This window comes from Phocoena phocoena, chromosome 15 (assembly GCF_963924675.1).
Source record: "Phocoena phocoena chromosome 15, mPhoPho1.1, whole genome shotgun sequence".
Lineage (NCBI taxonomy): Eukaryota > Metazoa > Chordata > Mammalia > Artiodactyla > Phocoenidae > Phocoena > Phocoena phocoena.
Genome location: NC_089233.1, coordinates 20,671,338 through 20,695,190, shown reverse-complemented (window position 1 = coordinate 20,695,190; position 23,853 = coordinate 20,671,338). Strand labels below are relative to the sequence as shown.

At 48.0% G+C, this 23,853-nt stretch overlaps 1 protein-coding gene across 1 annotated transcript; it reads left to right on the top strand.

Moving 5' to 3' along the window:
• The first annotated feature begins 835 nt into the window (after nt 1-835).
• On the top strand, nt 836-23,395 carry SCNN1G (sodium channel epithelial 1 subunit gamma). The gene is made up of 13 exons (XM_065891829.1): nt 836-1,152; nt 3,063-3,372; nt 5,075-5,265; nt 6,258-6,361; nt 8,925-9,088; nt 17,345-17,443; nt 18,985-19,102; nt 19,677-19,755; nt 19,839-19,896; nt 20,085-20,143; nt 21,484-21,559; nt 21,998-22,360; nt 23,156-23,395. The coding sequence occupies exons 1-13, from the start codon at nt 836-838 to the stop codon at nt 23,249-23,251; spliced, it is 2,034 nt and encodes a 677-aa protein (XP_065747901.1). The 3' UTR covers nt 23,252-23,395.
• The last annotated feature ends 458 nt before the right edge of the window (nt 23,396-23,853 follow it).

Below are 23,853 nucleotides of genomic sequence, written 5' to 3'. Positions count from 1 at the left end.
TCCAACACTCTTCCCCAGACAAAGTTTTATTAAATCGAAGTGTATTCTCCAAATTCTCTTAGAATCAAGGAAATATGGCATGGTGCCTGGCAAATATTAAGTGGTCAATATTTGTAGGCTATTATTATATCAGGTGCTCTAGAAACACTAAGGGCTTGACAGTAAAGAGAAGTGAAACAGAAATGAAACAGAAACACTCCACTTGCAGTAAAGCAGCTGAGAAAAGGCTGGGAAGATACAGCTGGGCTGGGAAGGGACTGGACATGATCTAGAGTGGCTGCCTGGAAATTCTCTTGGCAGATTTTATCTGTTAGAATCGATTTGCAAAGTGCTTGCTCTGTGCCAGACACTGAGCTGGGCACCAGAGGGCAGGGCAAGGCAGGAACGATGCCATAAGGAAGGCAAGCTAATGGAGACACTAAGATCAGACCCCTCGATGCTCTAATCACGATGAAGCTTGATAAGAGGGGTGTGGAGGCTGGTTGGGATGGGGTTGCCCAGAGGGTTCCTGCTCCAAGCACCTAGGGGGAAGTTCCTGCAAACCGTGCAGTGATTTCACAGGTTATACCTCACCCAGCCTCCAGAGAGCTTGGCCTGGGGGCCACAAGAGAAGGAGGCAGCTCTTTGGCAGCTGTGGTGGCCCAAAAGCAAATATCCTGGAGCAAGGGTCAAGGCCTCAGAACAGACTGTCCAGGCCAGAGGGAAAGAGGAAGGCAGCCTCTGAGGACATGAGGGCTGGTGTTTCCCAGCGCCCAGCCTCCGGGCTGTGCCCACTCACCTGCTTTTTTTTCTCTGCCCCTCCAGCTTGCCTGCCCCGCCAAGTCCCATCTTCACCATGGCTGCTGGAGAGAAGATCAAAGCCAAAATCAAGAAGAATCTGCCCGTGAGGGGACCTCAGGCACCTACCATCAAAGAGCTGATGCGGTGGTACTGTCTGAACACCAACACCCACGGCTGCCGCCGCATCGTGGTGTCCCGTGGCCGCCTCCGGCGCCTGCTCTGGATTCTGCTCACGCTGACAGCCGTGGCCCTCATTTTCTGGCAGTGTGCCCTCCTCATCTCATCCTTCTACACCGTCTCTGTCTCCATCAAAGTCCACTTCCAGAAGCTGGATTTTCCTGCTGTCACCATCTGCAACATCAATCCTTACAGGTAAGAGGAAGGAGCAGGGACAGGGAGGGGGGTCACGCCCCCTCCAGGTGCCAATGCCCCTCCCAAAGGTGACACACTCCAGCCTGCAATCGTGCTTTTTAGAAATTTGAATTCATTGCCAGTGTTGGGAAACTGCCCTCTCCCAGGTTTGAAATCTGTACCAAGGTTTCAGTCCATCAGCTACTTCTGAGGATGGGCTAGCTCAAGGAAGGCAAGAGAGGGAGGCTGCAAGGATCACTTTTGCTTGGTGGTTGAGCCCGGAATGAACTAGCATTCCTCCTACCCTGGAGATACACACACACACACACACACACACACACACACACACAGCCCAGCTTAGCCATTTCCCCTGAGCTCTCCAAGCTCACACCCTCACTCTCCCCTGAATGTGAGCTGGAGACTGACTCAGACGTGACACCTAGGTGACTTCCAGAAGCATCTCAGCTCATCTGAGCGAACCCAGCCCCACTAATTGAGATCACTGGGCTCTGGGCAGGATCAGCCCTTGGTACTGCCCAATTGTCTGCTGCAGGACCTGTTCTAAATGGGTCATAGGAATCCTTCTCAGGATTATTGAAAACTGATCTGTGAGGCACATCGGAATCTGGCAGAATTTGTCAGAGCAGGTGTGAGGGTGGGGAGAAGGGAAGAGCAGGGGCGACTCTCTCGCCCAGAGTCATCAATGAGTTGATGGCAAAGCTCAACATCAAAATCAGGTCTAAACTCCTCCTCCACCTCAAAGTCTGTCTTTCTTTCTCCCTTCCTTCCTTCCTCCATCCCTCCCTCCCTCCTTTCCTCCCTTTACCTCACCCTCCCTCCTTCCCACCCCCCTCCTTTCTTCCTTTCATCCATTGTTCCATAATATTTTACTCAGCATCTACAAATTGTCCTTCACTGTGCTAGATTCTGGGGCACGGAAGTGAATGACCCAAACACAGCCTTTGTCCTAGTGCAGCTGATGTTGTAGTAGAGGATTGAAATATTAACAAATATAATTACACTAATAAAATTAATAACAGTGACCATTTAACAGCATATATGTGTGTGTGTATATATATATATGTGTATATACATACATACACACAGAGATACATGGATGGATGGATGGATAGATAGATGATAGATAGATAGAATAAACTCATTGACTCTTGCCAATAACCCCATTTTACAGGTGGGGAAACTGAGACACAGAAAGGCTAAACGGCTTGTCCAGGGTCACACATCCAGAACCAGAATGGGGAATTGGAACCCACGTAGTCTGGCTCTGGAGTTTATACGCTCAGTCACTATGCTGTGTGGCCTGTGCCCCTAGCAAGGGAGAGAGAGAGTGGGGAGAGTTAAGAGGGAGGCCAGGACCATTTGGTATTGTGAAAATTAAAAGATGGTGTTGTTATGCTTCATGTAGTCAACTCCCAGATCATGCTTCTGTGTCCTTGGGGGCTGTCAAGGTAACAGTTATACCTCTTCCCTCCCAGCATTGATTCGAGGAGAACCCATGGGCAGGGGCAAGTATGCTGGGTCGAGACAGAGCCTGCCCCCTGGGGAGACTCCTGGTTAGCAGTTATTTACTTGTCTTCACTGTGGCTGGTTTATGGGAGGCACCTGACAGTCACCACTCCAGAAATGCTGGTTGGGGCAAACTCATCAACACACCCTGAGAGCAAGCAGACAGTGGTGGCAAAGGTGAAACCACAGGAAGCCACACAAGGGTCATAGGGGAGCCTGCCCCATTTACTTGAGCCAGTGGTCACATTGGAGGGGGCAAATTATAAAAGGCCTGGTTTTCTTGGCCAAGTGCTCTGGGGTGATGGGCACAGGCTGACGCACATCGATGGAAAGCAGCATGGGGTAGTGCCAGCTTTCTGCCAGAGGGGTTTTCCATCCCTGACTCCCCCTTCCCACCTTGACAGGTACAGTGCCGTGCGGGACCTTCTAGCTGAGTTGGAACAGGAGACCAGAGGGAGCTTGAAGACCCTGTTTGGCTTTTCAGAGATTACATCTCGGAAACGCCGAGAGGCAGAGTCCTGGAGTTCGGCCAGGAAGGGCACAGGGTCAAAATTCCTCAACCTGATCCCACTGCTGGCCTTCGATAAGGGCGAGACAAGCAAGGCAAGGGACTTCCGCACAGGACGGAAGCGGAAAGTCAGTGGCAGAATCATTCACACGGCATCAGACGTCGTGCATGTCTATGAGTCCAAGGGCTCGGTAGGATTCCAGCTGGTAAGATGCACATCCTCACGGTTTCGGGGAATGGGATGGGATAGTGTGTCCAGGCAGGTTTCTCCTTTGCCACTAGCCCTATAGTCCCACAGGAAGAAACACACTCAGTTAGGGTGAATCAGCTGCAAACAACTGAAACTGATCCAGGCAATCTTAAGATTAAAATGTCTTAGAAGGTAACCAGTAGCTCATGGAGGCCTCTTGAAGGACAGAAATTAGGGAAGATTCAGGGATCCCAGTGGCAAGAAATGATGAAAAGTCGTTTCAGATACTGCTACTGGATTAAATAAGCTTCAACTGTTTTCAGTCTTTTTGTTAACCCAACCATAAAGATGGATTCAGATCCCATTTGGGGACTATCTGATTGGCCAAGTTTGGGTCAGCTGATGGCTCACATAGGGTAGGACATCTTGATGGACAGTCTCAGCTGACTGTATCCAAAGGGTGGAAGGAAATTCTACCAAAGCCAAATTGGGGTGCAGATACCAGAAGGAAGAAAATAGAAAATGAGCAGCACACAGTGTTCGCAGCAGCACTTGCCTTCGTGAGGTGCTAAAGCTTGACTTCTCATCTCTCCTTCTTGGTCCCATTTGAGGGACTCTGAAGAAGCAGCCATTCACCAGAAATGAATTCCATTGTCTTCCTGGCCAAACTCAACCATCACCCTCCTCTCTGTGCCCCAGCCACCTCTGCAAGATGAGAACTACCTCCACTTTATAGTCTCGGTTGCCAATTTTGAGACCTCATGGCTCCAGTTGCAAATCCTAGGGGAAAATGGCCCTTTCTCTAAATCACTGAGCCTTTTTGAAGTCTTCCTGGGTCCTTATATAAGATAAAGTTCTCCTTGATACAAAAATCCATCCTTTGGTGTCCATCTTTTTTTTTTTTTTGGCGGTACGCGGGCCTCTCACTGTTGTGGCCTCTGCCATTGCGGAGCACAGGCTCCGGATGCACAGGCTCAGCGGCCATGGCTCATGGGCCCAGCCGCTCCGCGGCATGTGGGATCCTCCCGGACTGGGGCACGAACCCGTGTCCCCTGCATCGGCAGGCGGACTCTCAACCACTGCGCCACCAGGGAAGCCCTGGTGTCCATCTTTTAGGAGAGTTTTCAAGTCCTGTGTAATGAGAACATCTGGAATATACCACAGTTTCCCTATAAAACTCTCATTATTATGAGAGTATTATGAGGTATTATGAGAGTATTATGAGGTATTATGTCCTCCCAACTACCATGTGAGGTGGGGAAGGATGGTATTTTGGTCAACATTTTGTAGGTGAAATAATGGATAGGTAATGCCTTGCCCAAGATTCTGCAGAGAGGTCGTGGCAGAGTCTGGGCTAGAATCTCGATTTCTAGACTGTTGACCCAATAGGAAATGGTGAGAGTTGGGTGGGAACTCAGTAGCCATAATCAGTCAAAGCCTGGATGTCTGGGGACCCTGAAGAAGCTGATTTTGCTTCTCGCTTGGTAGGGAGTCATGAGAGTGAGGCTCTGTGTCCTTCCTTACTCAGCCCCTTCTTGGTCCTTGAGGCTTGAGAATGATGTATCCCAGGCCCCAGAAGTGAGAAGAAGCCCATCCTTGCCCCAGATATCCCTCCTGTTCCCCTGAGTGTTTGATCTAGAGTTTCAGTTCCTTACAGTCCTTCTGAAGGCCACTGGTAGGGCTGATAGTTCCATCCTGGTGTCTCCTCCTATTCACAGTGTTCAAATGACACATCCAGCTGTGCAGTCTACACCTTCACCTCGGGGGTTAATGCCATCCGGGAGTGGTACAAGTTGCACTACATGAACATCATGGCACAGGTGTCTCTGGAGAAGAAAATCAACATGAGCTACTCTGCTGAGGAGCTGCTGGTCACCTGCTTCTTTGATGGGGAGTCCTGTGATGCCAGGTCAGTAGGGGAAGAGGCTGCTCTCGCAGCTCCAAGGACCAGCGGCTCTGAGTGCTGGGCTCCTTGCATGCACCTGAAGCTCAACTTGAGGTCTTGGGAGTAGCAGGTGCTCTTCTCACTGACCGTGACTTTTGGAAAACGACTTATACAGGAGCTCAGCTCTAGAGTCAGTGAGGAAGGTGGAGATGGTGTAGAGTCAAAATATCCTTAAATTCATTAAATTACTCACAGAAACAGAGTAGTTGATGGTGGACATATAACCTTGTATATTACTATCACACATACTAGTGAGAACCACTGATCTAGTACAGGAAGGAAAGAAGAAAGGGAGGAAGGAGAGAGGGAAAGAAGAGGGAGGGAAGAAAGGTCTATGTAGAGATGTGTGAACTTTCAGAACTTTCCACCTTTAAGATAACACTCAGATTCCTGGTAGAGACTGGGCAGTCACGGGACATTCTAGAGTGTTCCTGCTTATCTGAAGTGCTTTCTTCATTCTTTTGAAATACTAAGCCTTTCTATATGTTAGTTGATATACTGACCCTTGCGAAAACTGAGTGATTGGAATGGTGTCTCCCTGAAGGTTGGGTTCTAAAGTCAGTATAAGGACACATATGATGTAATTCCTTCTCTGGGGATCATTTGCCAGGAATTGGAATGGAAAAAAGTCAAGTGTTGGCTGAGAAATTCAAGAGTAGAGGAAATGGGGGGCAGATATATTGGCACAAAGAATGCCAAGTCAGGATGGAGATGGAGGCGAGATTAAGAGGGAGAACAGAAAGCAGAGAGCGGTTCTACATCAACATGTGTCAATTGGATGAGGGGCCTTGTTTATCATCTATCAGAGGAAAGATGGGGGAAGTAAGTCATGTCTATCATCCACTGTCCACAAAAGAGAGCTGGCCCATTAGCACTGCCCATTTGGACTTCAGCTCAGGTGCATGAGGGGAGTTCCCAGCACGGCCCTTTTCTGACCTGTATTCTCCCCCCCATAGGAACTTCACACGTTTCCACCATCCAATGTATGGGAATTGCTACACATTCAACAATAGACAGAATGAGACTATCCTCAGCACCTCCATGGGAGGCAGTGAATACGGTAAGGAAATCTGCACCAAGGAGACCCTGGGGTGCTCTAATGGCAAGCATGCTGGCAGCAGGACAATTGGGGATGCTTTAGGCCTTCCAGAGATGCAGGTTTTCCCCACCTGGCCAGAAACTTGGGGCACAACTTTTCTTCTTGCAGTGTTTCCATCAACATCCATGTCGGTTCTTTCCTTCTTTATCAGAGTCTGTTTTCCTTTTTGACATCTCCTCTTTGCTTTCGAGAGAGCAACACGGACAACCCTGGGGTTTCTTCTCCCAGGGAAACCACTCGGGTTTAAGCTTGTAACTGGAGTGAGTAATGCTGGGCAGGCAGCTTCCAGATGGACTTAAATCCAGACATGCTGAACAGGAGATTAGGGAAGCAAACACACCTTTATCTTGGTTAAGATGACAGATTCTGGAGCCAAAACCCAGCTCAGCCACTCACTGTGTGACCCAGTGCAAGTTACACCCCTTCATGTATAATGAGGGAATAATAGTAGTATCGATGATACAAGGTAATTGAGAAGACAAAATATAAAATGCACTTAGAATAAGACCTGATACACACTGTATTAGTTTGGTTGGGCTGCCATAGCAAAATATTACAGATGGGTGACTTAAACAACAGACATTTATTTTCTCACAGTTCTGGAGATTGGAAATCCATGGTCAAGTTGCTGGCAAATTCACTTTCTGGTGAGGACTCTCTTGCTGGCTTGCAGTTGGCCATCTTCTCTCTGTGTCCACACATGGCCTGTCTTCTGTGGAGAGAGAGAGCTTTGTTGGCTCTTCCTCTTCTTATGAGAACACTAATCCTATGGGATTAGGGCCCACCCGTATGACCTCATTTAACCTTAATTACCTGCCTAAAGTCTGAATCTCCAAATACAATCACATTGGGGATTAAGACTTCAACATATGAATAAGGTAGAGGGGCAACCTGCGGAGAGACACAAAATTCAGTCCATAACACACACTATACACACAATAAATGCTAGATGTGGTTGTCATTACTACTGTTACTACCATTACTACCATTGCTGCTGCTACTACTATCACCACCAATAATTACTACCGCCAGTATTAGTATTACTACTACTCTACTACTGTGACTTTTGTAGAGAAGGCAGGAACTCAACAGACTGGACTGGTTTACCTACAAAAGGAATTCTTGAAAGGTCCTAAACAAATTGAACATGATTTGATATATAGATATACTCCTACAAGGAAAGGCAAGGTCTTGTCATGGAGGAAAACCTACCTGGACACCTCATCTTTGTTACTGTATTCTCTGTGTTCTTACCAAATCTGCAAGAAACCATAATTCAGGGCACACACGTCGGTGGGAAGAAGAAGTAGTCTGGGAACTGTTGCACAATCCTGGCTCTGCTGAATGTGGGCTGTGTGACCTTGAGCAAATCGCTTCCCCACTCTGGGCTTTGTTTCCTTTACTTACAAATAGAAGAAGTCAGAATAACTCTCAAAGTTCTCTTCTTTCAACTCATGTAGGCCCTGCTCTCATTTGTTTACCAAATGTTTATTGAGTGTCTTCTGTATGCCAGGCCCTCTTCCAAGCCTTAGGGACACAGTGGTGAATAAGACAGATGCCATCTCTGCTTTCAGGGAGCTTGCATTTTGTTGCAGAGAGACAGATAAATGAGTGAACAAGCACATAGATATTATCTGGTTATCAATCCTAGCGAGCGCTATGAGGAAAACAAAGCAGCGCACGGGTAGAGAGAGTGGCTGGGGCTGAGATGGGGGGTTTATTTCAGATAAGGAGGTCCAGAAAGGCCTCTGGAAGGAGGGTTATTTAAAGATGGAAAATACGCATTAAGGTCCATGGAAGAGCATTTTGGGCGCTAGCAAGTCCAAGGACCCCAAGAAGGAAATGGATTTGGTGTGCTGCAGAAACAGAAAGAAGACCAGCCTGCTTGGAGCTTCTTGATGGAAGGGGAGAGTGGAGTGAGGAGGGAGGCATCATCATCTCCCTGAGAGCCACAGTCAGGTTTCTGGACTTTATTCTATGGCATCCCCATGTATGCAATGAAATGCCACTAAAGAGTTTCAGGCAAGGGAGTGACCTGATCTGATTCCTGATTTTAAAAGGTCCCTCTGTCTGCTGGGCTCAGATTAGACTGCAGGCGCAAGAGAAAAAAAAAAAAGAGTGGGAACAGGGAGAGGAGTTAGGCCAGTGGTCAGATTCACCACTGGTGTTTCTCCCTGAGGGTTTAAGCAGCCACAGCTCTGTGTGTCCCTTTGGGTGCCCAGCAGAACTCCCCATCTCAGAGAACCACATGGAGATTCGTGTCTTGGGCAGGGTAGTAGTTTTCCTTATGCTTAGCAAACCTGCAGTAGTGACACTGTTTCTGAGCCCTATTTTGTGCTAAGCCCTGGAGACAGAGCAGCGAACAAGTCAGGCTGGAGTTTCCAGTCTCACCCTTGTCTACCTTTCACTTGTGGGAAATGCCTGGGTCTTGGTTTTGAGAATCTCAGAGCAGTGGGAGAGGTAGGCGACCACCAGGGAACGTTCTCCTGGCTTTTGACCACAGCAGGCTGCCTTATCCTCCCAGGGCTGCAGGTCATATTGTACCTAAACGAAGAGGAGTACAACCCCTTCCTGGTGTCCTCCACTGGGGCTAAGGTGATTGTCCATCGGCAATATGAGTACCCCTTCATCGAGGATGTGGGAACAGAGATTGAGACGGCCATGGCCACCTCCATAGGGATGCACCTGGTAAGAGAATTTTCTGATTCCTGTCGGCTTGGGGAGGAGGACAGATTTTGTTGAAGGATAACCAGTGAGGTACAGCTTATGGAAAAGACTGTTGGTTTCAAAAGGAAGCATGGTCTAGTATTTTCCAATGGTTACCCCAGTGGTCATTCTAGTGGTTATACTAAAGGCTGTCTTTGTATCTTTTGTATGGATGAACAAGGACAGGATGCCATTTTGGATAAGAATTGAAGGAACCTTCCTTGTTCCAGAGACAAATGTCAGCGTTTATGGAACCTGTGCTGGTCAGACACTAACTATGTATTTGTCACTAGTATAAATAGAGCAGATTAACACCTTTCTGGGACACCTAGAGGCCACTGGGGCATGTAAACCACTATTGGAAAGTCATTGGGCCATCAAAGGTCTATTTGGACCATCCTACTTCCATCAGTTTCACCTCATTTACCGAGAGCCACTCCCCTCAAGTCTTTGACCTTTTCTGACCTCAGTAGGTGCTGAGAACACTCACACCTGTCAACGAAAGCACATCTGGGCTGCAGACTCCAATCCCTGAGTCAGTCACGCCCAATGGAAGCACAAGGGCAAGGCGAGGGGCGTGCTCAGACGCCCCTGGCCATGCTTGTACAGTCTCTTGTTTGCAGGCCTGGGGTCTTTTTATGCCAGTCTCTGTCTCACTCTGTTTCACTCTCTCACTCTCTGTCTCTGTCTCTTGCTCTATCTAATAGAATAACTATTAAGTACTTATTTAAAGGGAGTATATGCACAAAGTAAAAAACCCGAACAGTACAAGGAGCCTACCATGCAGATGTATCTCCCTTCTATCCCTGACCTCTGGTTCCCTCCGTCCTCTGCACAGAGACTATTGCTGCTGTTTCTCTGTTTCGCCAGGGATGTGATAGTCCGCTTCAAGCATGTGTGTGTGGGTATAGGCATTTCTCCTTTCATGCAAATACAAAATACTGTTCTGCCCCCTTTTTCACTTGACACTATGGCTTGGAAATAGTTCCATATGCATACACATATAGATTCTGCCTCATTCTTCTTAAAGACCCGTAATAGTCCATTGTGTGGGTAAGTTATTGAAGCAATTCCCTGTTGATAGACTTGAGATTGTTTCCAGGTACAGCTAAAAACAATGGTGCAATGTGAGGTGTAGTCATCGATTGCTTCCTAGAAGTATATCAATCAGTATGCATATTAGCCAAGTTGTCCTCCAATAAGGTTGTATCCACACGGGTATTAACCAATTTTTAATCTTTGCTAACCTGTCAAGAAAAAAATGGTATCTATTATAATTTTTTTGGTTTGTTTGTTTGTTGTTTGTTTGTTTGTTTTTATGGTACGCGGGCCTCTCACTGTTGTGGCCTCTCCCGTTGCGGAGCACAGGCTCTGGACGCGCAGGATCAGCGGCCGTGGCTCACGGGCCCAGCCGCTCCGCGGCACGTGGGATCTTCCCGGACCGGGGCAAGAACCCGCGTCCCCTGCATCGGCAGGTGGACTCTCAACCACTGCGCCACCAGGGAAACTCTATTATAATTTTTGACAGTCATTCTTAGTGGCATTTTTTCACCTATTTATGGAGGAAAAAAATCTCCTTGTGGACTCTTTGTTCATGCCTTTGTTTATATCCAACCTCAGTATCCCAAATTAAACATATTAGCCCTCATCCCTCACAAATTTTTCCTCCAGCGCAGTCATTTCCAAACTTGTTGGTCAGTAGATTCAGATCTACTGAATCAGTGTCTCTGAGAGATGAGCCCAAGGATCTGTATTTTTACCAAACTCCAGTGGTCATTTCAAGAGGCCACAAACTCAGGAACCTCAGCTTTAGAAACCTGAGTAGTTCAGAATGAGAGAAGAAAAGTGTGTCTTCCTAAGAGAAAGTAAAGCTAGGATGACACCAAAGCTTTAGCACAGCCATAAATGATGGCTTCAGAGTGAGTTATAAAGTGATATGGTGGGCATTGGGGATTGTATATTCCTCCATCATCTATTCATTCAACAAGCATTTTCTGAGCACATCCTGTGTGCTAGATGCTGGGGCTACATCAGTGTCCCCAGGACTGTCGCTGTCCTTTTAGAACTTAGGGTCTAGCAGAGAGAATCAATGACAAACAAAAAACTGCACAGGTGATTAACTCTAATCATCATACGTGCTAAGAAGGAGAAACACAGGATGCATGAGAGCATATCACAGAGATGCCTGATTTAGGGCTTTTTAATAGGGAGAAGAGGGGAAGTTCAAGGGGTGCTTTCCTGAGGAAGTGGTATTTAAGTTGAGACAGCAGAGAAGATAAACTGGCATCTGTGGCTTCGGTGCCTCACCATGTCCCATCAAAGGGCAACCCTGGACAAGAGAAAACATCAGGATGGCACCATCTGTGAAGCCGTGTCATTTAGTGGCTTTGTTCAATGTGGGAAATTTGTTCCAACGTGAGAAGTGTTGTGTACCAGCTTGGGCTGTGTGAATGCTGATTGCCCAAGGAAAAATCTTGAGCCCCAACCTGCTCGAACTGTGGTTTGAAAAGACTTTAAGTTACTATCTTTTTTTTTTTTTTTTTTGGCCTCACCGTGTGGCATGTGGGATCTTAGTTCCCCAAACAGGGATCAAACCCATGCCCCCTGAATTGGGAGCACGGAGACAACCACTGGACCACCAGGGAAGTCCCTTTAGCTTACTACTTAAGGAGTCAGGTCTCTGATTCCTCTGTTCACTGGCGGATTACAAAACTCCCAGATCAGAATAGCGAACATTTTGATCCAACATTTCTCAGGCAGTTTTGTACCTTGAAGAAGCACCTGGGATTTGCAGCACATTCTTACCTTCTGCCTCTCACAGTGTCTGCGCACTTAGAGCTTGGGAAAGTACAAAAACTAAGGAATTGCCCTCTGGTTTTCTTCCCTGAGCTTAGAGAAATATCCATCACACTGTTAAGCGAATGCTCTCTTTAGCAATGATGGTAAACAAAGGCATGGGTCGGTCTTCTGCTACACTTAATTTGAGATATACAAAATCAAAGCCACAGAGCAGGGTCAGGAAGCTCTAGTTCTGACTTATGAGCATTTAAAACAACAGAAAACTAGGGATTACTGAGAGGTCACCAGAGAGCCACTAGAATAAGTCCAAACAAACTAGACTTCCTTTCTTATTTCTTTCGTTATTTATTTACTTTCGATAGGCATGTTAAACTGGTAGACTCAGCTTGTCAGGCAGTTGGTTAACTAATCTTCCTTCACTCACTGAGGCATGTGTGTCCAAAGCACTGGATATTCAGAGATGGATACAACAGAGCACCTACCTTCATAGATTCACGTTTAAGGGAAGATAACATACCTTTGCAACGCAAGTCCAAGCTCTGTGAGAACAGGGACCTTCTCTATCTTGTTCCCAGGCTCAGTTCTTAGAACGTAGTAGATCCTCAGTAAATATTGTTGGATAGATGGATGGGTGGTTGGGAGCCAGGACAGAAGCTTTTGGTGAAGGCTTTCTAGGTGTTGGATTCTTAAAGGACAATTGTCAGGCAAGTAGTATCAGGAAAGGCTAGTCCAGGCAAAGGGCATAGCAATTACAAAGGGGTCGCAGAAAGGATTTGAAGCCATGTAGTGAGTCATTCTGAAAAACCGCTTTGGCTGAAGTGCAATCAAGATACTGGAGACAGCGCAGTATTTACAGTAACACTAGAAGGAAATGACGAGGCCCTAGCTGAGGCAATGGCTGTGGGGATGAGCAAAAGTGAATGGATTTGAGAGGTATTACAAGCAACAGGGTTTGACAACCGAGGTCACTGAGGAAAGGCCAGGGGGAGTTAGATTGATAGTTACGTTCTGGCTTGGGTAGTGGGCTGGATGGAAGTGCCACGTTCTAAATTAGGGAATACAAGAAGGGTAGGTTTGGGGGAGAAAATAACCATTTCAGTTTGGGACATACCCAAGTTGTTGTGCCTTTGGGAAACCAAGGTGAAAACATCCTGCCAGTAGATGCTGTGAACCTGGAGCTCAGGAGAAAAATCCGGAGGCCACGGCGGGGTTGAGGGTGGGGTTACATCTAGCATAATTCTAGACTTGGAAAGAAATGCCATCACCCAAGACCTGAGACAGAATGCAAATGTTTAAGGGCTGAGCAGAAAGAAAATGGAGAAATAGAGGGACCAAAGTAGCAGCAGAAGCTGGAAAGGGTTGGTGTCAGAGAAACGAAGAGGGTTTCCAGGAAGGTATTAGCTAGGGTGCCAAACGCAGTTGAGAGGTCAAGCAAGGTAAAGGGCAAAAGCTGTTGGGTTGGGCAGCCAAGAGGTCATCGGTTCTCTGCCAGAGCAGTTTTCAGTGGACGGAGTGGAACAGAAACCAAAGTACAATGGGTTGGATCACGAATGAGAGATGAGGAAGCAGGCAAGGGCAAATCCACCCAGGGGAGTGTGGAGCCAGGCCCCGGAGAGGGGCGCGACTTCACTGTCATTGCAAACCTTACTGTACATTTTTTTTTTAAGATCTATTTATTTATTTTTGGCTGCGTTGGGTCTTCGTTGCTGCGCGCGGCTTTCTCTAGTTGCGGCGAGCAGGGGCTACTCTTCGTTGAGGTGCACGGGCTTCTCATAGCGGTGGCCTCTCTTGTTGCAGAGCATGGGCTCTAGGTGCGTGGGCTTCAGTAGTTGTGGCACGCAAGCTCAGCAGTTGTGGCTCACAGGCTCTAGAGCACAGGCTCAGTAGTTGTGGTGCACGGGCTTAGTTGCTCCGCGGCACGTGGGATCTTCCTGGACCAGGTCTCGAACCCGTGTCCCCTGCATTGGCAGGCAGATTCTTAACCAGTGAGCCACCAGGGAAATCCTCCCACTGTACATTTTTATCTTAAAGCATGCACACACTTCTCTTCACAAGCATATGTATAACAGGGATTAAGGGCTCAGACTTTGGAGCCAGACAACTGGGGTCCAAACCCCAGCTTTGCATTTTGATTGTGTGATCTCTGTGTCTCAGTTACCTCATCTGTAAAATGGGGATGATAATAATGTTACTGCATAGTCTGGTGAGAATCCAATGAGTTGATTCATGTGAAAATTGAAAACAGTGCTTGGCACGTATTGGGTGCTCCAAAAATATTGGCTATTTACTATACATTTTTTTAAGAAAAGAGATGTGAAGGGAAGGAAGAATATTTGAACCAAAAAGAGGGGTTAGGGAAGATTTTTCTTGTCCTCGTGATACCCTTCTGAGTGAGATATTGAGTAAGATACTGATCTGTTCCATATAGTATATAGAAAGTACTAATTATTTGCCATATGTATTGCAAATATCTTTCCCAGTGTGTGCTTTCATTTTAGTTTTCATTATGCTACTTTTTCACATGCAAAGACATCAGAGGTTTACATAGTCAAAATCTTTGTTTTCTTCTTTAGTCATTATGTTTATTGAGGATTTTCCCTCCTTGAGGTCAGATACTGAGCTGATTTTCCTTCCAGTTATTTTATTATTTCATTTGATAGTTTAACCCACTAGAATTTTATTTCTGCAGGATGTGAGATGCAGAATTCCTCCAAATTCTTAACAAGTAGTCCTAACGTCATATGTTGCATCATTCTTTCTTCCTCCATTGATTAGAAACATAAAGATAACTTTTATAATTATTTATATCTATAAATTGTTTTATAACATTACAAATAACGTTTATAATTTATTACAATTTAAAAACAGAACAAAAGAAAAAAGAGTTAAAACACCCATAATTCCACCTAGAGCCTCCTGCTGCCACCTGGGCTTTTCCCTGGCACAGGGGTGAGCTAAGGACTCTGTGCCACTGCCCTCCGCCTCCAGGATTCTCAGGAGGAAGCAGATAGGACCTCATTTTGGTAAAAATGAGTCCTGTTCCCACATACAACACGTGTGCACACAGACGCCTAATCACACCTACACATACCTGTGCACGCCACACACATATCTATCTATCCATCTAAACTTGCACACACTCTCACACACACATACATATATACCCATTCTCATTTTCGGGTCCCTAGGGGTCAGGACAGAAGCCGAAATGTTTCCCCACGCTGCCCAGATCAGCACTTCTGGTAAACTGACAGTGAAGTGGGGGAGTGAAAGGCGGCGGGGGAGAGAGAGTGAGAGCAAGCCAAGGCTCTGTCCAAGTACATCTAGCTGAGGCTTTGAGAATCTAAAGACCTCTCTTCCCCTCTCAAAAGGCCATTGGTCCCATCTGCCCCTGCCCCCAGGTGTTTCAGGAAGTAACCTGAATAACCCAGGAGCTCTGAGTTTGATAAGCATTGTTGCAGAGTAAAGGGCCATCGAGTGCTCAAAAGCGTAAAAATCACAATATGACTTCTCACAGTCAGTTTTCTGGAAGTGGTCCATGGCCCAGTTCTCAAAGTAGAAAGAGCCTCAGCCACCTGTACCAGCTGCACAGGGCTTACCTGCGTGGACGGACCCTCTCCTCTAGATGCCAGGCTGTTGAACTCTCCCCACAGGCAGGTAGAGCCCTGTACCTAGTAGCTGACGCTCTAGGCTCTGTGGACATCCTGGGCCTGGGGGCTCCAAGGGACATCCGATCAGGGAGATTGCTGCTTGGAGAAGCTTAGAGGGTAGCATTGAATGGAGGTGTCCTCGAGGGAAGACACTGCTTGGCATCTTCGTGCCCAGATCCCAGCCCAGCCCTGACATGCACTAGAGGCTCTAAATCAGTTTGCTACCCAGCTATTAGAGGAATGACATAAGTCTGTTTATTCTGTACTGACGTGGAAAGACACTCACTCTTTATTATTAGTGAGAAGAGGACATTGCAGGGCAAAGGGAACGTGTGATGTGTGTCTGGATCTCAGGATCGAGATCTGACCTGTTGGAGTGGGCACCCGGGGGGGAAGAGAGGAAACCAGACCGCTACTTTCCTCTCTGCTTCCTCCATTTAAACGTTTTCAAATGAGCACTTTTGCCCCGGAGGACAAATTAATTTGCAATTAATTGAGGGAGACTAATGGGTCAACAGATGAATTATAATACAGACAGAAAGAGATTATAGCCACTTGAGATGTCTGTAGTTTCTACCTGCGCCAAACTTCTTGATTCCTTCCCCCGACCCAATCACCTTTTTCTCTGTGCATCCACTCTTCAAAGGGAAAAGAATTTTCTTCCCTCCCATAAGTCTGCCATCCATTTGTCCTTTACCCTCCCCATTTCATAAAAGACAAAACAAAACTCTTTGTACACACACACACACACACACACACACACACACACACACATACACACCCCAAATCCTAGCTATGATATGGTCACAATATGTTCAGTTGTTATTCCCCCTTGGGAGACATTACCCTTTTTTTTTTTTTCTTAATTGGCTTGTCTGGATTGTTCCTTTGCAGTGACAAATATTAAGCTAGAACCAAACGTAGTAAGCCATAATAAAACTTAATTTAATAAGGCTTTCGAACAGTGAGTTACGATGCTCTTACCTCCTCTGGTCAGGGTATCATTCTGCCCTGCTGGGTATTCTTTGGTCCTCTCTAAGAAAGTCCATTTTTTCAAGTCAACTTCTGGGACCAGAAGACAAGAGGGTAGGAAATGAGTCCTTCATTGAGACAAGGACCCCGCACAGCACAGTCACTGCTCATCTTTCTAATCCCTCCAGCCCCTCCCCGTGGATTCTCCAGTGGCTCACTACACTCTGAAAACCAAATCCAAACCCAAATTTCTCAGCACAGCATAGGAGGCCACCATGATTTGGCCTTGGCAACCCTCTCTGACCTCATCTCCAGCGACGGCTCTCCCTTTGAGCACGTTCCGGCCGCCCTGGCCCTCTCCCGCCTCCAGCCTTGTTGCTGCCTCTGTCTAATCCTCTTCCTACCTTTCTTGGCAAGTCCAGCTCTTTGTTGCCATTCCATGTCGAGCCAACCTGTCTTTTTCTCAAAGATGTCTTCCCTAATCACTTTTAGAAAGACTGCCCCCTCCTCCCAACCCCTCTAGTCTCTACCCAGTTTCATCGATCACTATCAAAAAAGATCCAGAATGATTTATTTGCTTTTTGACCATCTGTCTACCCCACTAGAATGTGAGCTCCACAAGAGCATGGAACTTGTCTGTTTTGATCACTGTGGATTCCATAGTGCCTAGAATAGCATCAAGCTCCTAGTAGGTGCTCAATAAATATCTGTTAAATGAATGACTGGGTAACTGCTCAGCTCCTCGAAGCTGCTAGAAATGCCCCTTGTCTGGGTCCTGGGGGAGGTCAGGGCTGAATGTGTGCTGCTTTGATTACAGACGGAGTCCTTCAAGCTGAGTGAGCCCTACAGCCGGTGCACGGAGGACTGGAATGGCGTGCTGATCACGAACATCTACAATGCTACGTATTCCCTCCAGGTACAGGCTGGGGGCAGCACCCAGCCCCGGGTTGTGGCCTGGACCCAGGAAACAAAGTTATATATAGGCTGGGGTGTGTCTGGGACTGGGAACTGTGGTTAGAATCCTGGGGTTCATCCAAGGACCTCAAGAGCAAATGATGCCAACTGGCTCCGGTCCTCTTCAATCCATCTGTAACCAGAGCTTAATTAATTCATTGAGATTTGCATGGAACAGAATGTACAGCTGAGATCCACTTCCTAAATGGGCCTTGGCGAGCAAGGGACAGGAGGAGGAAGCAGTCTGGGAGAGACACTGGGTGAGGGATGCCCTTCACCCACTGATGGCTTTGGGCAACTTGTGTGCTCTTCAGCAGTCACCAGGGCAGTTTGGATTGGATCCGGGGCTGCTAAGTGGCAGCTCCCAGGTCCCTTCCACCCTGCTCACCTGGTTTTCCTGGATGGTGTTTAAAAGTCAGGGAATTTCACAAGAAAACCCAGATTTCTAGCTTCTCCTGAAAAACAAGGTCTGGCAACATTGGGCCCATATTCCTACAGGATAAACAGTGGGTGGAGTGGCCTTATCAAACGAGACATGTTCTCTGGTTCCCCATGATCTCCACCACCCGCTAGTGTATTACCTATGTCAACCCTTGAGCGAGATCACCTGTTACACTGCCTCCTGTTCTGGCAGTCTGCCCTTCGCCTCCCACCAGGACACTAAGAGAGCCAATGAGAATCATCCCAGCAGAACAAAAGGACCACGTGCCCTGAGTGCACTGAGTCCACTAGCTTCCACCAGAGCTGAGCTGAGGGGTGGTGGAGACACTGAGTGAAAAGAGACCAGTAGTCAGACAATGTCTGCTTGTAAGAAATAGAAACACATTCACACTGACTTCAAGACCAAAAAAAAAAAGTGGGGGGTGGGGGGGGTCAGCTCGTTAGAAAGATACTTTGGATAATATTTAGTGAGAGGCTACCATTTACAAACACTTTACATCTTTCAATTCATACTCACAACTTCATGAAGTAGGCCTTGTTATACTTATTTCAAAAATGAAGAAACCAAAGCATCAGAGAGATTAAGTAACTTGCCTGAGGTCACACAGCTGGGAGGTAGCACAGCTGATATTTGAACTCAAGCAGCCTGCCTTCCGAGCCCACACTGTTAGCTTTTATGCTGTAAGCTTCGTGGCTATTATGATCCCCAGGGATCCAGCCTGGAGGGCTTGGACCTGAGAAGCGGAAAGTTGGGGGCTGGGTTTGTTTCTCTCTGTTCCTTAGCACCTGCTCCAAGTTTCCCACTTATATCTGGGTCAGCACTTACATGATGGAAAATGACCACCACAGCTCCGGCTCAACCTGGCATCCACATCTATTTAAATTCCCAATAAATTTTCTAGCTTTGTCCCTGTGGCCCAATCGGCTGTGACATGAGGGCTACATTATGCTGTCTGCCAAGGCTGTGGGAAGCTGACCCTCTCTGACTGAGGGATGTAGGGAAGGGGTCTCTGGCATCCACGTGCAAGGAGGTTAAGGGAATTCCTGGGTTTTGTCTTTCAGATCTGCCTTCACTCGTGCTTCCAGGCAAAGATGGTGGAGAAATGTGGGTGTGCCCAGTTCAGCCAGCCTCTACCTCAGGGAGCCAACTACTGCAACTACCGTCAGCACCCCAACTGGAGTGAGTGAGACCCACCCCCGCCTTGCACACCCCAGGAGCGGGGTCAGCCCAGCCCTGGCAATAGCTAAGGCGCTCCTGGGACCCTGCCCCTATGGCCTTTGGCCTGAGGGAGATATTGATAGAGAGACACCGACCAGTTTCACTCCTGTTGTGAAGCCTGGCTTGCATTCTACTTTCTGATTAAGGATCAAATGCTACACCCCAGCTTGTGCTAAAACCTTGACCACCTCTGTCAATTCCAGGAGGTAGGAGCTATTGATAGTATCGTCTGACAGAACAGGTAACTGAGGCTCAGAAAGGTTAAGCAACTTTCCCAAGGTCACACAGCCAGGGAGCAACAAAGCTAGACCCAAAGCAAGGGCTGCTAACCTGCCCCCGCCCCCAACTCATGTTCTTAGCTGTGGCAGTATTCTGTCTCTCAAAATCACAAGCCAGAAATTGTTTCCAGAGAACTAGTGTTTGTAGAAAGTGGAAGGTGAAATCATTAAAAGGAGACTATGGGGGCACCACTGGAAAACCCTAGGAAGGGTCCTGTGACCCCAAAGCTCATGCCACCCTGCGCCCTGCCCCTCAGTGTACTGCTACTATGAACTGCACCAGGCCTTTGTCTGGGGAGAGCTGGGCTGCCAGTCGGTGTGCAAGGAAGCCTGCAGGTGAGTGGACCCAAAGCAGTGGGATGAGCAGGGCTGGGCTGGGCCAGGCCACCCACCCTCACTCCATGCCCTTCTCCATGTAGCTTTAAGGAGTGGACGCTGACCACCAGTCTGGCGCAGTGGCCATCTGAGGTTTCCGAGGTGAGTTCTCTGTCCTCTCTTCCCCCTGGAGCCCTCAGCCTGGAGACTTATGTTCTGATTGTGTCCTCTGGCCTCAGGGGTGATCCACAGGGGAGGCCTGGGTCAGGGGCTGGGGCTGAGAGGGGAGGGCAGACAGGCTGGCTCTGGTCTCTCCAGGCATCCCCAGGCCACTTCTTTCTCCACCACAGAAATGGTTGCTGTCTGTTCTCACTTGGGACCAAGGCCAAATAAAGAAAAAACTCAACAAGTAAGTTGACCTCCACCCTGCTTCCTCTGCTTCTGCCAGCCCCCGTCCCAGCCTCCTCACTTGACTCCTCAGTGCAAAACGCTCTCCTTTTCATTCATTTATTCATTCATTCATTATTTCTTTATGCAACAAATATTTACTGAGTTCTTGTCATGAGCCAGGCCCTGCTCGAGACCTGGGGCTCTCAAACTTTTTGACCATGACCCACAGTATGAAAATACTTTTTCCATTGTGGCCCATTGAATACATAACTGAAATAAAATTGTCATGAAACAGTACTCCCTTATGATGTACAATGCATTCGAGCTGCTTCTCAAATGTTGCACACTCGTGTACCAAACCAATTGTTTACATCCATCCCAATTGGTCACAGCACAATTCTGAATGATTAGTGCCCATACCAGTTGATAAAAATTTCGAATCTCTCTGTGGATGCAATCTGATCTTTTCTATTTCATTTTGTAAAAGGTACTGGTCATGACCCAGTAAGTTTATTTCATGGCTTCCTGATGTATCTCGACCCACTTGGAAAAATACTCCTTTGAGCCATGCAGCTTCTAATTCCACTTGAATTTTCCACATCGAAATTCGCTTCCGAGGGACCTTTAGCAAAAATCAGCCAGGGCAGAGTTCAGGGACCTCAGCAGGTGGAGACAAAGATGGGAGAGGGTGGGGGGATTGCCGTGTGAACCCACATCTCTCTGGGCCACTACTGTCTCCACAGTGCCCAGCCCTGGGCCAGATCTTTCTAGGTTTGAATACCAGCTCTGCCAATCATGAGCTGTGTAGCCTTGGGCAAGTTACTTATCCGATCTGTGTCTCAGTTGCCATATCTGTAAAATGGGTACAGTTAAAACATACCTGCCTCATAGAGTTGTTGTGAGAATTAAGTAAGTTGACTCACATAAGGTTCTTGGAACACATAAGGTTCTTCCAGTGCTTGGCAACACAGGAAGTGGTCAGTAAATGCTAGCTGTTATTATGGTTGTTATCATTATGACCTTATACCCAACCTGCCTCATGTTTTAGACTGCAATCAAACAACTACAATGTCAAGGTTTAATGAAGAACATTGTACTGTGGGAATGCAGCTGAGGGAACTTAGTCTACAGGTGGGGAAATGGTTTTTGAGTGAATGAGTGAACCAGCCCCAGGCCAGAGATGTGCTCTGTGGTGCAGAAGGAAACCCATAAACCAGGTTCTAAGACCCTGTGGAGCTCAGAGCCTGGTCCGTGCTGGGAGCTGGGCAGGAGAGAGAGAGCCATGCTGAGAGGCTGTCCATCTGGTAGAGTGCAAAGGCCTCCAACTCACCTTGGCCCCGCCTATTGGAATCTTTACAGGACAGACTTGGCCAAACTTTTGATATTCTACAAAGACCTGAACCAGAGATCCATCGTGGAGAGCCCTGCCAACAGCGTGAGTGGCTTCCTCCTGGGACCTGTCCCGGGCCTTGGGGAGCAGAGTCAGATTGTGGGGGTCCAGCCTGAGCTCGTAGGGTCACCAAAGGCCAACCAAGCCTCAGATCAGGCAGAGTAAGAGGGGACAGGACACACCATTGTAAAGCAATTATACCCCAATAAAGATGTTTAAAAAAAAACAAAAAACAAAAAAAAAAAATACAGGTGACAAAATATAAAAAACAGATGCTACCATCCAGAAAGTAAAAAGACAACATTTTTAACCTTTAAAAAAAAAAAAAAAAAAAAAAAGAGGGGACAGGAAGGCTGCCCCCATTTTCCCCCAAACCTGTTCGGGGCCAGGGCCAGCCAGTGACTCCCTTGGGAACTGGGGTCTTTGCATGAAGCCAACTTGGCGGGGGTCCCTCCTGATAGTCTGGCTTGGCCTCCCTTGCAGATCGAGATGCTTCTGTCCAACATCGGTGGCCAGCTGGGCCTGTGGATGAGCTGCTCCATTGTCTGCATCATTGAGATCATCGAGGTCTTCTTCATCGACTCCCTGTCCATCGTCGCACGCCACCAGTGGCACAAAGCCAAGGAGTGGTGGGCCCGGAGACAGGCGTCCCCCTGCCCCGAGGCTCCGCCCAGCCCTCAGGGTCAGGACAACCTGGGCCTCAATATAGACGATGACCTGCCCACTTTCACCTCTGCCTTGTGCCTACCTCCAGCCCCAGCAGCCCAGGTGCCGGGCACGCCGCCCCCCAGATACAACACCTTGAGCTTGGAGAGGGCCTTCTCCAGACAGCTCACAGGCACTGAGGTGCCAGCTGAGTCCTGAGGTAGGCTGGGGAAGAGAGACCGAGCCAGGACCACCAGCCATGGTCTGAGAACGTAGACCCTGTCTCCTGCACACAGAGCGGATCCTCTGCACCCACTCTGGACTTTTCAGAGACATTGACTACAAGTCTACTTTGAACAAGGCGGGGCCTGGGCATGCGCAAGGGACTGTTGGACCCCACCCAGCAATGCTCGCAGCCGCCCAGGATGAGATAGTTCCTGCAGCCCAAACCCTTAGGACGTCTGCTACCGAGACAGATGGGGCCGAGGAAATGCGGCCGGCCTGGACAAAGGCCAGGAGTGAAGCCTGACAGAGTTCTTCGGAGAGAAAGACTCCTCCAAAGCCCCGAGCTGGGGGTTTCAGCCACTCCCCCAGCCTGGGCTGGGACCCAAGGATGTTGAGGCCTGACAATCACTGCCTGGTGCCAAAGATAGGAAGGAGGAAGCTTCAGGCCTGGAGCTGGAGCCGCTTGTGAATAAACTGCTTTAGTCACTGACACTGGGGCGAGGTCTGCTCTGTACCCTGAGGCAGGAGCTGACCCAGAATGCTCGGCGTGTGTGGAGGGGAAGGGTACACTGGAGGGAGGCCTGGGGGGTGTGACAAGAGGTCCTCACTCCAGGGTGGGTGTGGGGCATATTCTGGGCAGCTAAGCCAGTGCTCTGGGCCCTTTCCCCAAGCAGAGAAGGACCAGGGAAAGAACACTGCTGTCCAGTGGTAGCCTGAGCCATAATGGATTATCTCCTGATAAGCCGCTCAGCTGCTCCCCCTCCAAGGCAGACCCCGTACCCCCACCAATGGCCTGAGCCTCACCAACAAGCCAGCCACGGGGACAGCCGCCTCCCGGCGTATTCACACCTCCCAGGGAGATCATAGCTAACATGTATTAAGTGCATAGTAGGTGCTCGATGTCAGCTCGAGGGCAGTGTTCTGGCTGCCGTGCTAAGCGCTCACAGAGATTGGCATAGGAGACTGCAAATGACAACACACAGGCCAAATCCTATTTTTGCTTGTGACCTAAGAGTGAGTTGGATGGTTTCTGGTGGGGTTTTTTCACTATTATTAAAAATATCAAAGGAAGGACAGTTTGTGACCTGAAAATTATATGCAATTCAAATATCAGTGTCCGTAATAAAATTTTATTGGAACACTGTCACGCCCATTCGTTCACTAATTGTCTATGGCTGTGTTTGTGCTACCATGGCTGGTAGAGGTGAGTAGCTGCAGCAGAAACTCTACAGCCCCCAAAACCAAAAATATTTATTCTCTGGCCCTTTACAGAAGAAAATACCTGCCAACCCCGGACTAGCACAGTAAGTAGGTATCCCACTGTATAGATGAAGAAACTGAGGCATAGAAATGTTGAGTTACTCGCTCAGAAATGTTGGGTGACACAGCTAGGAAGTTGCAGAGCTGGGATTCTAACCCAGGCACTGTGACTCCAGACCACGCCCCCGACCCTGGGCACTTTATCACTC